This window comes from Rhinoderma darwinii, chromosome 3 (assembly GCF_050947455.1).
Source record: "Rhinoderma darwinii isolate aRhiDar2 chromosome 3, aRhiDar2.hap1, whole genome shotgun sequence".
NCBI classification, from domain to species: Eukaryota; Metazoa; Chordata; class Amphibia; order Anura; family Rhinodermatidae; genus Rhinoderma; species Rhinoderma darwinii.
The window spans coordinates 421,923,539-421,939,748 of record NC_134689.1 but is presented as its reverse complement, the minus strand read 5'-3'; the positions used below and the strand labels follow the sequence as shown (position 1 = coordinate 421,939,748).

The window sequence follows — 16,210 nt, the reverse complement described above, 5'->3', positions numbered from 1 at the left end:
CGTGTGCTGAGATTCAGAGCACAGGGAGAGCGCTGTGCACTCTGTTCTGACACCACGTGGATTAACGGGCTGCCGAACAAAAGCCCAGCACGGCAGCCCGTTAATCTACGTGGGCTGGTCGTGAAGGGGTTAAGTAACATTATATTGTAATATATTCAAACTTTTAAAGACGCGGCGATACCAGTTAAGTGAACTTTTATTGTTTTTAACTTTACTTTTGGAAAAAAATGGCAAATTATGTTTTTATTATTTTTTTCATATTTTTTATTTTTTTTAAGCTTTCATTATTTTTTTACACTTTTCATTAGTCCCCTAATCATTGGAAGAAGTGCAGCCTTTGGTTACTGGTAAAGTTTCTGTCACTCATAGACAAGGCCTGAGTTTAGGACCCAATAAAAAAAGGAAAGGTTAAAAAAATGTAATTACTCAGAAGCATAACCCGAGCAGCATGAGAGAAGTGCCAGGACGTCCCCTCCCCCAATGTGTCCTGCACTCGAGAATCTACACAGGAAATAAGTAGAGAAAAGTGTATTTATCTTAGCATACTGCCCCCAAGGTTGTCCCCATACAGTATAATGCCCACACAAATGCCCCCATACTGTATAATGCCCCATACATTATAATGCCCACATAGATGCCCCCTTACATTATAATGTCCACACAGATGTCCCTATACAGTATAATAATAATACTAATAATAATAATCTTTATTTATATAGCGCCAACATATTACGCAGCACTTTACAATTTAGAGGGAACATGAAACAAACAATATCAGACATTACATAGTGACAAAGTTAATTTACAATTCAAACCTGGGGAGTGAGGACCCTGCTCGCAAGAGCTTACAATCTATGAGGAAATAAGGGAGAAGCAAAGTGTAACAGTGTTTGTTCTGTACAATGGTCCGGCCATTTTTATACACATGGGGTGGTAACATAAAGCTGCATGAGCCGGTCACCAGCTAGTATCCGTGTATGACGGACATGAAGAGAAGGAGTGTGAGGGAATCTTATTCTGATGACTAATCTAAACGGAGGGGCCATGAAATGGAGTCAGATTAGGGAATGTTATAGGCCTGTCTAAATAGATGTGTTTTCAGGGCACGTTTAAAACTGTGGATATTGGGAATTATTCTGATTGTGTAATGACAGGGTAGGGAGACAGACAGGTGAGCCCTAATCTACCCGTCACTCAGTCCCTGGCTACTTGCAACGACCCGTCCTAAGCGACGGGGTACAACTGGGCGACGGTCCCTACGCTCAGTAAGTGCAAGACAAACAAAACAGACAGGGGTACAAAGAAGCTAGGGAAACGGGGCAGCTGCCCACGGAACACCGTGAGCAACAAGAGTGGTGAACGAGCCGAGTCAAACCAGGAGAGAGCGAGGTACAAAACGCTGAGCAGGAGAGTGGTCAGAAAGCCAAGGTCAATAACAAGCAGAGGATCAGTAGTACAAGCAGCAGGAAACAAGCATAGAAGACTCACAGGCAAAGGAGGAACAGGAAAGGCAGGTATAAATAGACAGTGGGCGGGAACTAGCTCCGTCTGGTCAGGCTGTGATAGGCTCTCCCAGTCCTAAGCCTGCCATCCTGAGTGGTGGAAGATGGAGTCAGTCTCACAGACATAGGAGCAGGTGCAGACTGATTGCCCACGGGCGTCGACACAGAACCTGTGTCTGGCAAATCCTTTACAGTACCCCCCCCCCCTTTTATGAGGGTCCACCGGACCCTTTCTAGGTGGACCTGGTTTATTGGAAAGACGAAGGTGGAACCTCCTGAGCAATACCCCAGCGTGAACATCACGGGCGGGTACCCAAGTCCTCTCCTCAGGCCCGTATCCTCTCCAATGGACCAGGTACTGGAGGGAGCCTTGGACCATCCTGCTGTCCACAATCTTGGCCACCTCGAATTCTACCCCCTCAGGGGTGAGAACAGGGACCGGAGGTTTCCTCGAGGGAGCCAAGGACGGGGAGCAGCGTTTAAGGAGGGAGGCATGAAAGACGTTGTGCACTCAAAAAGACGGGGGTAACTCCAGTCGGAAGGAGACAGGGTTAAGGACTTCAATGACCTTGTACGGCCCTATAAACCGGGGAGAAAATTTCTTAGACGGGACTTTAAGGCGCAAATTTTTAGAAGATAGCCACACCAGATCCCCGACCACAAACGAGGGGTTAGCAGAACGTCTTCTATCTGCCTCAGTCTTTTATATGCTCTAATGTGCCTCTAGGTTCTTCTGAACCTGGGCCCAGACTGTGCACAGTTCCTGATGAACGACATCTACCTCGGGATTGTTTTTAACTACCAGGTGAAACGGAGGAGAATCGTGGATTAAACCCAACATTTCAGAAAAAGGGGGAGACCCCTGACGAGTTACTGACCCGGTTATTAAGGGAAAATTCGGCGAGAAGAATGAATGAGACCCAATCATGTTGACAGTCAGAGATAAAACACCTTAAATATTGTTCTAGAGACTGATTAGTCCTCTCCGTTTAGCCATTAGTTTCAGGATGGAAAGCCGAGGAGAAGGACAGATCAATCTCCAACTTTTTACAGAAGGCTCTCCAAAACAATGAAACAAATTGTACCCCTCTGTCAGAAACAATATTGACAGGAACCCCATGGAGACGCAGGATGTGTTTGACAAACAAGGTAGCTAACGTCTTAGCATGGAGTAGTTTCTTGTGGGGCACAAAGTGGCACATCTTAATGAAGCGGTCTACTACAACCCACACCACCGACTTGCCTTGAGATGGAGGCAAATCGGTGATAAAGTCCATGGAGATATGGGTCCAAAGTCTCTGGGGAATGGGCAAAGAACATAGTAAACCCGCTGGTCGGGACCTAGGAGTTTTGGACCTAGCACAAACCTCACAAGCGGCGACGTTAGCCTTAACGTCTTTAAGCAACCCAGGCCACCAGTAGTTTCTGGCAATGAGGTGCTTGGTACCCAGGATGCCTGGATGGCCAGATAGTGCAGAGTCATGATTTTCCCTAAGTACCCTTAGCCGGAATTGCAGGGGAACAAAGAGCTTGTTCTCAGGAAGGTTCCCGGGAGCTGAACCTTGATCAGCCGCAATTTCGGAGACTAAATCAGAATCAATAGAGGAAATTATTATACCTGGAGGCAAAACACAAGCAGGATCTTCCTCCGAAGGAGGGCTGGCAATGAAGCTACGCGACAGTGCGTCAGCCTTAATATTTTTAGACCCAGCCCTATAGGTGACCAAAAAGTTGAATCTGGTAAAAAATGACGCCCATCGAGCTTGTCTCGGGTTTAGCCTCCGGGCAGATTCTAGGAAAACCAGATTCTTGTGGTCGGTAAGGACCGTTACCTGGTGCCTAGCCCCCTCTAGGAAGTGGCGCCACTCTTCAAATGCCCATTTAATGGCTAAGAGTTCGCGGTTGCCAATATCATAGTTACTCTCAGTGGGCGAAAACTTCCTGGAGAAGTAGGCATATGGACGGAGATGGGTGAGGGACCTGGTACCCTGGGACAAGACAGCACCCACTCCCACCTCGGAGGCGTCAACCTCCACGATGAATGGTTCCATTTGGTTGGGCTAAACCAGCACTGGGGCCGAGATAAAGCACTTCTTAAGGACCTCAAAAGCCTGGACAGCCTCAGGAGGCCAGTGGAGGAGATCAGCACCTTTGCGAGTGAGATCCATAAGAGGCTTCGCGATGACCGAGAAGTTAGCAATAATTCTCCTGTAATAATTAGCGAACCCCAGGAAGCACTGTAACGCCTTCAGGGAGGCAGGTTGGACCCATTCCGCCACAGCCTGGACTTTGCGGGGTCCATGCGGAATTCATGAGGAGTGAGGATTTGACCCAAAAATGGTATCTCCTGCACCCCAAACACACATTTTTCGGTCTTAGCAAACAGTTTGTTTTCCCGAAGGGCCTGGAGCACCTTCCTGACATGCTCAATGTGGGAGGACCAGTCCTTGGAAAACACAGGTATGTCATCAAGGTACTCTACAATAAATACCCCCATGAAGTCTCTTAAAATCTCATTTATGAAATTCTGGAGGACCGCGGGAGCATTACACAACCCAAAGGGCATGACGAGGTATTCTAAATGACCTTCGGGCATGTTAATCGCAGTCTTCCACTCATCCCCCTTTTTGATGCGGATAAGGTTATAAGCCCCCCGTAGATCAAACTTAGAGAATCATTGGGCCCCCTGAACCAGATTAAAGAGATCAGGAATCAAAGGAAGGGGGTACTGGCTCCTTACAGTGACCTTATTCAAGTTCCGGTAGTCAATGCACGGCCTAAGACCACCATCCTTCTTCCCTACGAAGAAGAAGCCAGCACCTACCGGAGAAGTAGAGGGGCGAATGTAACCCTTGGCCAGGCATTCCTGGATATACTCTCTCATGGCTTCACGTTCGGGACAAGAGAGATTAAATATCCTACACTTAGGGAGCTTAGCTCCTGGTACCAAATCGATTGCGCAATCGTATTCTCTATGAGGAGGTAACACTTCGGAGGCCTCTTTAGAGAAAACATCAGCGAAGTCCTGAACAAACTTAGGTAGAGTGTTCACCTCCTCAGGGAGAGAAATAAATTAACAGAAAAACATGACGTCATGCATTCATTACCCCATTTGGTAAGATCCCCAGTATTCCAGTTAAACGTGGGATTATGCAACTGCAACCAGGGAAGGCCTAAAACCAAATCGGACAATAATCCCTGCATCACCAGTACAGAGCACTGCTCCAAATGCATGGAGCCAACAAGGAGTTCAAAAACAGGGGTATGCTGTGTAAAATAACCATTAGCAAGAGGAGTGGAGTCGATACCCACTACCGGGACAGGTTTAGGCAAATCAATGAATGGCATAGCTAGAGACATAGCAAATTCCACAGACATAATATTAGCAGAAGACCCTGAATCCACGAATGCACTGCCGGTGGCAGACCTACCATCAAAAGAGACCTGAAAGGGAAGCAAGATTTTATTAGGTTTCATCTTTACGGGAAATTCCTGTGCGCCCAAGTAACCTCCCCGATTATCACTTAGGCGCAGAAGTTTTCCGGCTGATTATTCTTACGCCTAGGACAGTTGTTCACTTGATGCTTGTCATCCCCACAGTAGAAGCAGAGACCATTTTTCCTGCGGAACTCTCTACGTTGTTGGGGGGACACGGAGGCCCCGAGTTGCATAGGTACATCCGAGTCTTCCGTGGAAGAACGAAGCAACGGAACTTCGGGAGGCATCATGGGGGAGTCAGAGGAGAAGGCACTAAAACGTTCAAGATGTCGTTCCCTGAGACGTCGGTCAAGTCGTACCGCTAAGGCCATAACCTGATTTAGGGAGTCAGAAGAGGGATAGCTAACTAGCAGGTCTTTCAGGGCGTTCGACAGACCCAATCTAAACTGGCACCTCAAGGCAGGGTCATTCCACCGAGAAGCTACACACCACTACCTAAAGTCAGAACAATACTCCTCTACAGGTCTCTTACCCTGACGTAAGGTCACCAGCTGACTCTCGGCAAAGGCAGTCTTGTCAGTCTCGTCATAAATGAGCCCGAGAGCAGAAAAGAAAAGATCAACGGAGGAAAGTTCAGGGGCGTCAGGAGCCAAGGAGAAGGCCCATTCTTGGGGCCCGTCCTGGAGCCGGGACATAATTATACCCACCCGCTGGCTCTCAGAACCTGAGGAGTGGAGCTTTAAGCGAAAATAGAGCCTACAACTCTCCCGAAAGGAGAAAAAAGTCTTCCGGTCCCCTGAGAACCGGTCAGGCAACTTGAGGTGGGGATCAAGAGGTGAGGTGGGGGGCACTACCAGGGTAGCATCATGCAGGTCGTCCCTCTGAGCCAGGGCTTAGACCTGTAGGGAGAGGCCCTGAATTTGCTGAGCCAGGGTCTCAAGGGGTCCATAGTTGTGTCAGGGACCAGGGTAGACTAGGTATATGGGCCTGTGATTATGTAATGACGGGATAGGGAGACAGACAGGTGAGCCCTAATCTATCCGCCACTCAGTCCCTGCCTACTTGCAACGACCCGTCCTAGGCGACGGGGTACAACTGGACGACGGTCCCTAAGCTCAGTAAGTGCACGACAGACAAACCAACAAGGGTACACAGAAGCTAGGGAAACAGGGCAGCTGCCCACGGAGATACCGTGAGCAACGAGAGTAGTGAACGAGCCGAGTCAAACCAGGAGTGCACGAGGTACAAAACGCTGAGCAGGAGAGTGGTCAGTAAGCCAAGGTCAAGAACAAGCAGAGGATCAGTAGTTCAAGCAGCAGCAGCAGAGCCAGGAAACAAGCAGAGCAGAATCACAGGCAAAGGAGGAACAGGAAAGGCAGGTATAAATAGACAGTGGGCGGAAGCTAGCTCCGTCTGGCCAGGGTGTGATAGGCTCTCCCACTCCTAAGCTTGCCATCCTGAGTGGTGGAAGATGGAGTCAGTCTCACAGACATAGGAGCAGGTGCAGACTGATTACCGACGGGCGTCGACACAGAAGCTGTGTCTGGCACATCCTTTTCAGGTGGCCTTCTCTGTCCCGGGACGTTAAAGATTATGTCGCTGCTGTCACTATCTGTCCTCAAAATAACATTTCTCACCAAGGACCTGCTGGATTGCTTCATCCCTTTTCCAGTACCTGACTACCATTGGACTCATATAGCTATGGATTTAATTATCAAATCCAAAAGTCCAGCATCACCGGCAATCTGTAGGTGCAAGCCGTAGGGAACCGACCAATGTCCCGTCTATACAGAACAAAATAATCAGGCAGCACTCTGTAGAATTTTAGTGAACAAAACTGGGAACTTTATTACCCTAGTGCAACGTTTCAGCTCACAATGTTGGAGCCTTTCTGAAGAAAATGAACTGGTGTAACAACAGAATATATATCAACCAGTCAATCAATTACATAATAGGATGCAATCAAGGTAGAAAATTGTAAATACAGAGTCACAAAACTGTACAGATAATCATACATAGTGAGTATGAGTGTAATCAATAGAAAACAAAATTGAATTCAGTATATGAGTTAGTAAAGTGAAGAAAATTTGGTAACACAGTAAATAGGTAATCAATGTGCTAGTGTGCACACATGGGAAGTGTTACAACAGGTGCAGGTGTGTAAAATATATTTAAAAACATTGTGTCACCCCGACGTAACCAATACAGGGTATGTGGAATGAATGTTGTTCACATCTCACGAGTGCGCAGGCGCCAAGTGAGCAGTGAAGCCAAATCACGAGTATATGGTATCGCGAGACCGCGCATGCGCAGTGCAATTCACAGTAATGAAGTGGCCATATTGTTAACTGGAAAACCATAGTAAAATGGAGCATGACCGTGCATGCGTAAGGGCAAAATGCCTAGTCCCGTTGTATGTTTCCACTACCATCTATAGAAAAGTAAAGCAGAAAATTAAATCTGCTGAATTTAGAACTTAAGAATAAAGGACCAGAATAACAAAGTGAATGGGAATGGTGTTAGAGTATGTCACTGGGGAGATCGCAAACAATTAAAGGTACAAACATCATATAAAGTTAGCATAAGTCACAGATGTAAATACGTCTTGGACAGTGACTTGGGGCATAGGCAGCCAATGACGAAGCATGTATAGAGGGGGCAAAGGACAATGGGCTGTTAGGGTTAACTGTCACGCTATCAAACCGTTTAGATAGGCACAATCGGTGTGTAGTATACGTCTATGTGTCAAGATGTCATAAATGTGACCCTCAAAGTGGTGTCAATAAAGGCTAGAGACCCATATATAAACAGTGACAATCTTAGAACCAGATGTATAGCAAAAAACTTGAACACGACATATATATATATATATATATATATATATATATATAAATCTATTGTTACACCTGTTCATTTGCTTGAGAGAGGCTCCAACATAGTGAGCTGAAACGTTGCACTAGGGTAATAAAGTTCCTGAAATTCTACGGAGTGCTGCCTGATTATTTTGTTCTATATGGTTTTAATTAGTGATCTACTCTCTTCTGATTGTACAGTAATTTGGTCGATATTGTCCGCTTCACGAAAATGGCACACTTCATTCCTCTTACTGGTCTCTCCTCAGTTAAACATCTGGCTACTCTCTTTATCAAACAGATTGTTTTGCTTACATTAACTTCCTATGCATATTGTATCCGACAGTTCACTACAAGATTCTGGAGGGCAATTTGCAATTTACTTGAAGTTAGCTTGGATTTGTCCTCTGCCTACCACCCTCAATCTAATGAACAAATGTAATGGATTAACCAGGTATTAAAGGAACTTTCTCAGCAATTTTGGCTCTCCTCTGCAGGATGACTGGACAAATCTCCTTTCATGGGCAGAATTTGCTTACAATAACCATACAGGGGAATCTACACAATCTTCGACGTTCTTCCTGGTTTATGGACAACATCCTAGAGTTCCTCTACCAGTTCCAACCCTATCTCAGGTTCCAGCAGCTAATATTTCTCATGCTCATTTTTTAGGCAACTGACAGAAGGCCAAAGAGTCTATTACTCAAGCAAAATGCAGACAAGAAGTGCAGAAATCCTCCTCAATTCCTCCCTGGAGACAGGGTCTGGCTATCCTCCAAACACATCTGTTTGAGAACTCCATGTTTTAGGTTTGCACCTCGCTTCTTGTGTTCTTTAGTTATTTTAGTTATTTTGGGACAAATCAATCCTGTCTCTTACAAACAGTCTTTCTCAGTCTTTGAAAATGCCCAATTTGTTTCATGTGTCTCTCCTCAAACCACAAAATTGCAGCAATAAGTGCCACAAAACCAGCATGAGTAGATACATTTGAGACCTGTCCAGTATTTTGGGTCGTTTTGGTGGAAAAGGCGGCAACACTAAGTATGGTAGACAATGATAACAACTTATTGGTAGTAAACTAGGAAAAATAGAGGTCTGAAGCACAATCACCTGAGATTTGAAAGGTAAAAGCTTCATATAGGTTTTGCACGTTTTTATTTTTCACTAGAGGTACACTAGACTGAAATGTGATGAGCTGCATCATTTATTATAACAAACCTGGGGAATAGAAACAGTAAATCAGAATAATCCCTGCTCTTATTACAATTTTTTTTTCTTTTTTTCTTTTAGAAAGCCTGCTGTTCCAAAATCCTTCTCAGAGGAAAAAATAAAGTGATCAGAAGTCCACAGTGACCACCTCTCTATGATATAAGAATGGGGCTGACCTCACATGAGATGAGGGCTCTAGGGAAGCTGGAGCATTCTAGTATCCAGAGATTCATAAAGAAACTGAGTGTGTGGAAGGCTAGAAAAGAATATAAAAATATCCCGAAGGATGAGCTGACTGGGAAAGATATAGGACACATTCTTGGTCTGATCAATAAATACTTCAATTATGCCTATGGCGCTGAGGTGATCCTGGCTCTTCTAGAGGACATAGATGAGAAGGAAGTTCGGAGGGAACTCCAGCATGACCTGAGGGAAGGTAAGAAGTGATAATCTATATCTGTCATTTATATTATAGACAATAGTTATTACCAATAATCACAATGTAAATCAGAGGTAACAAGTATATAAAAAAAGGGATTTCTCAAGTTATTTAAAGGGGTTGTCCACTACTGGATAACTGATTACCTATCCACCGGATAGGTCCTCAGTATATGATCTGTGGGGGTCCGACACCCGGAACCCTACACCGATAAGCTGCTGCAGCTGCCTCAGAGCACCGGACGTCCATGCCAGAAGATGATGGCTCCTGTCATGGAATAGCGGCCGAGCTGCAGTACTGTTCAAGTGAAAGGGAGAAGAGGTGAAGTTCTGCATCACGGCCGCTATGCAATGCACGGAGCCAACTGCTTCTGGCTCCGTACATTACAAACTGTGCAATGACATCGGGTGTCCGCAGGCAGGTGGAACAGCTGATCTGTGCGGAGTCTGGGTGTCGGAACCCGCAGATCATATACTGATAACCTATCTGGTAAATAGGTAATCAGTTGTTCGGTAGTGGACAACTCCTTTAATTTACAGAACATTTCAAAACTGATTCTACACGGAGTATATACACTTTATTCAGAAAACCGACTTATAATGAAATTCTGGTAAATGAACATTTATCTTTCGTGGTTTTTTATTTGCAGTAAATACTTCAGACGATGGATTTGGAACAATAATGTTTACAGGTAAGAGATCATAATAGTGAAAAAGTAAATTTTTACCACCCCATATTTTATGTTTAGGCACTAAATAGTATAATCTTTAATTTCATTATATATTTTTATGTTTTAAGACTCCAAATCACTTTCCTTCTCGCAGCCAAAGACAAAGTATAAAATTCTGGCTTCCTGCAGCTGCCACTATGGCTCGTCATTCTATACCACTTACTATTAGAACGGCATTGTCATATTGCCACTTGTTTTATCTGTAACTCTATTGCCGTATGATGCAAAGCAGGTGATTTGGAGCTGTGTGTTAGAATATATCTTTTTAGTATCACTACACGAGATGAGCGAATTTCCTGAAATAAATTTTTGACCGATTCTATCGAACCAGCCGTCAAATTCAATTCAGTCCGAATAAATTGATTGCAAATTGAAAGTGCCCCGGTTGCCCTTAAAAGTCATGTATGATACTTTGAGCGTTTCTAGCACTCTATCCAACCCCTTTGTAATTAGTAATGTCAAAGTGGCAGCAGTATACATGACTATAGGTAAATGGCTGGTAGCCGGTGGTAACACACTGCTCTGTCATATTTTTTATCCTTTTTTAAAAATTAAAAAAACCGTAATAAAATGATCTATTTTTTTTTTTTTGGGGGGGGGGGGGCAGATGCCGGTCTGTCTTTTTGCACACACAGAAAGAAAGCGAGAAAATACCACGGCGCCACATGGTGCAGATCGCAAGCGGAAAAATTGGCAAACGAACAATGGTGAATAAAATTCTAACCTTTAGGGATTGTGCAAGTAGTAGGCACAACTCTACTGTAGGCAGGTAATAAGTGATGTAGCTGCAGCTAGACCCAACAGGCTTGGTCTGATGAAGACGCTAGTCCAGCATCGAAACGCGTAGCCTCAAGCTGCCTTTATTGTTTTAAACCCAATAAATCCCATTTATTACCTCTTTGTCTGGACTTGAAATTGATGTTAGCAGCACTGTACTTTGGTCCGCAATTTTTCTCCCTCCTTGTCTTTTTACACACACACACACACGTTGGTATCAGTATGGGTGGTAATGTTTGTGACGTCTGTATCTGCAGGCAGGGCACACTATCAGCACCAGGGTTTAAAATAAAACCTATTTATTTAAAAAAAAACAAAAACAACTATCATTGGGCACAGACTGAAGTATAACGGCGCTGTATAAATGCTTGGAGCAGAAAAATATGCCACTGGTGGCACTGTTAGATATATGCAAAACAATGAGTAAACTATTGTCCATGACATCTGTATCAGCAGGCGGCGGCACGCTATCAGAACCAGGATTATTATTATTGAAGAAGATTTGTGAATGATGTGATAAAGATTGGTGATTCACAAAGAATCAAGACTTGTATAGCTGCAGCAGCACTCACTCACAGCAATGACTGCCTGTGCCTACCTAACACACTGAATGACTTCTATCTCTCTCTAAAATCTCTATCAAATTATTGTAAATGTAACTATCTATTCTCTTCTCCTCACTATAAAACACACTCACTGACACTAATCCACTATCTATCTGTATTCTGTGTTTTACTATATCTCACTCTCTGTCTGATGTCCTCTCCCTCTTCCTTGTATCTCCACAAAGCAGCAGCATTTCCTGGTTGGGCTGTTTATAGTGGTTATAATTCATATGACTGTTATCCACAGAGTCATCAGTGACTCACACCTATACCCCTCATGATTGTGCCAGAGAGAAGGCTGCCAGCAAAGCGTTATGAAAAAGTTCACCGGCCTACATTTGGGGTAATGTGATCCTTCTTTTCTGTCTTCTTTTCTATCTTCATTTTAAGCAATTTGTGTGGAATGAATTCCGAAAGTTTCTAATTAGCTGAAACTCAAACGTATGGAAAATTCGAAACAAATTCAATTTGTGTAGAATCGATTCTTCTCTCATTGCTAATCACAATTTATTTATTTTTTTAGACATGAGCAAAACATTTTGCCTGTTTGGGAGTTCAATGTAAAAGAGACTAATTTGAGAAATTATTTCTAGTTTTCTTGTGGGGAACCCAAATTTGAACAGCGTTTCAGAGTCTTCTTTGGATTATGTGCTGAGACATGACATGGGCTCAATTTATAAGACAGTGCAGCATTATTATTTATCCTCTTTCTTCATGGCGAAGGACCTGCACGGAACTTACTGTGCCACCACAAAGAATAGTCACAGACTGCAGCCTCCACTTACCTGACGACCGCAGACCTCTCTCTTCCTGCCGACGTCCCCCTCTCCGGAGACATCCGCACACGCGGCCGCTTTGCCATGTAATGTCCACTAGGGGGTGCGCACGCTGGTTCCCGGCCTTAAAGGGCCAGTGCATGCATAGGTAATTAATTCATTATTCTCCAGATCACCCTGAACTATAAAAAGTGTGCTACCGTTTCGTTTCTTGCCAGAGCCCTTGTAGTCTTCCCATGTCTGTATCGCAAATGGTCCCAGTGTTCCCGTGCCCTGCTACCTGTTTCCTGTATCCCGTACTATGTTTTGTTCCTGAGCTTGTCAAGTATTGGAGTTGTGTCGTGCCGCCTGCTGTCATCTGGCGAAATCTACTACAACTACTGCTATATGCCACGTCTGGCATCATCTGCCACTCCTGGTATCATCCACCACATCTGGCGCAACTTGCCACATCCAGCCCCATCCGTGCAAAACTCTGGACTATCTCAGGTACCCTTTTGCTACAAACTCCTTGTATAGACATTTGCATTGACTGTGACTTGGCCAGCTGCCTCTCCGCCATGGCAGAGCGGCCTAGTTAGTCCACATACCCCTTGATAAAGCTACATTCTTTCTTTGTCTGGTTCAATTAATAAAAATTAAAGTTTGTTACATCAATCATTTTGTGTGAAAAAACCCTACAGTCTACAATAGCTCTTTGCTGTGTTTGTGGCATCCTGTGAACTCTTTATGTCCTGCAGAGATGGTTGCCAGCAGTAAAAGTCATAAAGGCATATGTAGTGCTAGGATTGGACATGGTCCCACTTTCTGAAATTTTAGTGGGTCTCAGTGACACACAAGGGACGGGTGGTTGCAGTGCATGGGGCAGTAGTTCCATTCCGTTATCTACTAGTGGGCAGCAAAATATTTTTGCTGCACTACAGTATGTTAGGAGAGACAGACATAATTCCTGTGCTGTTTGTGTTCTTAAACTGGTGGTGCGGGGCTTTTTAAAGCCCTAGCAGAGAATGCAAGTGGGCCTGTTACAGTATACAGCAGAATATGCTCCCATGTTGTTAAAAAATACTCTCCTGGTTAGCACTTCCATCAAATTTGTCATCACAACCATATTTATTTTAAAACTATATTCCATGTGGCAATTCTAATTGTATTCCACGCCCCCTTATGCTGTATCCTCCTATTGTGCAAGAATGAAAGCAAAGTGTAATTTGACCATTAAATATTTTTTTTTTGCAGATATTCAAATGTAATCCTTTTATTTTTGTAACAGAGGAAGTGTTAACAGAAAAACGCAACTCAATATTTATTACCCAGATTCTACAGTGTTAAGAAATATTCCATATGTGGCCCTAGTGTGCAACTTGACTAAAACACAGGCTTCAGAAATTAAGGAGCACCTAGTGTATTTTGGGGCCTCCTTTTTATTTGGATGTTTTCTAGGCACCACTATAGGCTTGCAGAGGCCTGTGACGCCAAAACATAAAAAAGACCCCATTTTCTAAACTAAACCCCAAGGAATTCTCCTAGGGGTGCAGTAAGAATTTTGACCCCAGGTGTTTCATAGATTTTATTAGAATTGGGCCATGAAAATTAAACATTTAATTTTTTCTAAAAAGTTGTCATTTTACCTCAATTTTTTTAATTTTCAGAGGGAAAAAAATTGAAAAAGTCCCCCAAAATTTCGAAAGTAATTTCTCCCGAGTACGGAAATACCCCATAAGTGGTTGTAAATTGCAGTTTGGGCACACTGCAAGGGAAGGAGCACCAATTGGATTTTGGAACGCATATTTTGTTTAATTGGTCTCTTGGCACCATGTTGGACACATGAAAGGGCTCAGAAGGGAAAGAACAGCTTCTAAACCCATGCCATCACTGCCATATAATAATACTGTGGTTTGCAGGCACCTCGACAGTGCTGTATATCTAGGGCTAATTTGTTCACATGCTTTAAAATGCTGTTCAATGGTGAGCACACCCTTTGAGAACTAGTAACTATAATGTCTAACTTTTATCTAAAATTGTCATAAAAAATTGGGGAGATTTTTGTAGAGAATCAGTCAGTTTAGACATAGTTTATGTGTTAGTGTACTATTTGTGTGCACATTATAGCGGTATTATATTGTATACAGGTAACAATAATTTTTGTGTGTAATGTATTGGTATCAATTTATCATTTTGTGCGTAACAATAATTGTTGTGTGTAATGTATTGGTGACGTTGATTATAGATATTAGAAAATCGATTCTACACGAATGTGTTACTAATTTCTAAAAAAAATTGATTTTAATGGATCTCACATTTTTGGGATTCGTCTTGCACGAATCGCTAAAAATTATGGCCACCATTTTACAAATCAGAAGACAAGAAGAAAGAAGAGAAGGATCAGATGATCTCAGGTGGGAGCTCGGCAAGCTTTCCCATAATAGCTTGCAGGCAGCAAGGTATGAGTCGCTGATTATTAAGTGGATGACAGTAATATGAGTCATAGCCGCTTTAAACAGCCCAACCAAGAAATGCTGCTGCTTTGTGGGGAAACAGATAGGAGAGAGAGGATGTTAGACAGAGAGTAAAAGATAGTAAAACACAGAATACAGATAGATAGTGGATTATTGTCAGTGAGTGTGTTTCATAGTGAGAAGAGAATAGTTACATTTACAATAATTTGACAGAGGGATAGAGTTTAGGCAGCCATTGCTGTGAGTGAGTGCTGCTGCGGCTATACGATTCTTACATTAATTTGTGAATTACCAATCATCAACACATCATGCACCAATCTTCTTCAATAATATTATTCCTGGTGCTTTCCATAACAGACGTCAGGGACGTGACGTCACTCATTCTTTTGCATACAGATGTAGCCATCTTTATCTTGACTTGTAACGCATTAAATACACAGTGGAAGGAAACGTTAGTTTGACTTTTTTCATGTCCTTTCAATGGGTTTTGTTGTGTCATATCACGCAGCAGTAAGTTATCTGAGTCAAGATAAACTTAGCTACTTCTGCATATCTAATAGTGCCAGCAAAAATTGGGGTATTATTCTGCGTCAAACATTTAAACAGCGCTGTTATACTTCAGTCTGCGTCCATGTGACAATTTTCTTTTAAAATAAATAGATTTTAATTCAAATTGAAATCCTCTTGCTGAGAGCATGCTGTTACCTGCTGATAGAGACGTCACAGAACGCTTGTTAAAAAGCCATTGCTTCTTTCGATACCATCGTGTGTGTATAAACACTGGTAGGCATCTGCCCCAAAAAGGCATCAATTTTAAACCGGTTTTTAATTTTAAAAAGCATAAAAAAATCAAAGTGCATTGTGTTGTTAATCAGGCTGTTTATTTTCACTGGCTACCACCCGTTTACCTATAGTCATATATGTGTCTGTCACCTTGACAATATTAATGCTGTCTTGGCGTTAAACAGCTTGAGCTTTTCATACACAACTTTCAGGGCAATCGGGCACTTTCGATTTGCGACAAATTTATTCAGACCAAATCGAACATGACAGCCAGTTTGATAGACTCAGAACCGAAACAAATTTCTGGAAATTGGCTCATCTCTGATTAATCATTTGTGTTGTGTTAGGATTATTTTTGTATACATTACGGTGTAATTATTTATGTGCTTTATTATGAGGGCACTAACTCCATCCGTTGTGTGTTTGTCCAAGTAAATCTGTTTTATTTCCCGCATGCACATATCCATGCTATTATATGTCATATCATGGACCCATAGCACCATGACGCCATGATACCCTCCACTTGACAAAGTCCTGCGTACACCCTTGTTAGTGTGTATAGTATGTAGCAGAATTATTTATATATAAAGCATAAAATTACATTATTTAAGTGTACAATATATGACCACATTAGGTATGAGAA

General features: G+C 43.0%; 1 protein-coding gene across 2 annotated transcripts in view; it reads left to right on the top strand.

Annotated features, from left to right (window-relative positions):
* Positions 1 to 16,210, top strand: part of LOC142748464 (uncharacterized) — a 120,048-nt gene that overhangs the window by 10,492 nt on the left and 93,346 nt on the right. Inside the window, exons 1-3 of one of the 2 annotated variants that reach the window (XM_075855558.1) lie at positions 8,548 to 8,601; positions 9,083 to 9,437; positions 10,090 to 10,131. In XM_075855558.1, coding sequence (XP_075711673.1) covers positions 9,167 to 9,437; positions 10,090 to 10,131 — 313 coding nt within the window. In that variant the 5' untranslated portion in view covers positions 8,548 to 8,601; positions 9,083 to 9,166. Of the gene's footprint in view, positions 1 to 8,547; positions 8,602 to 9,082; positions 9,438 to 10,089; positions 10,132 to 16,210 lie in introns of those variants that run through there. The other variant, XM_075855557.1, reaches the window with a different exon arrangement.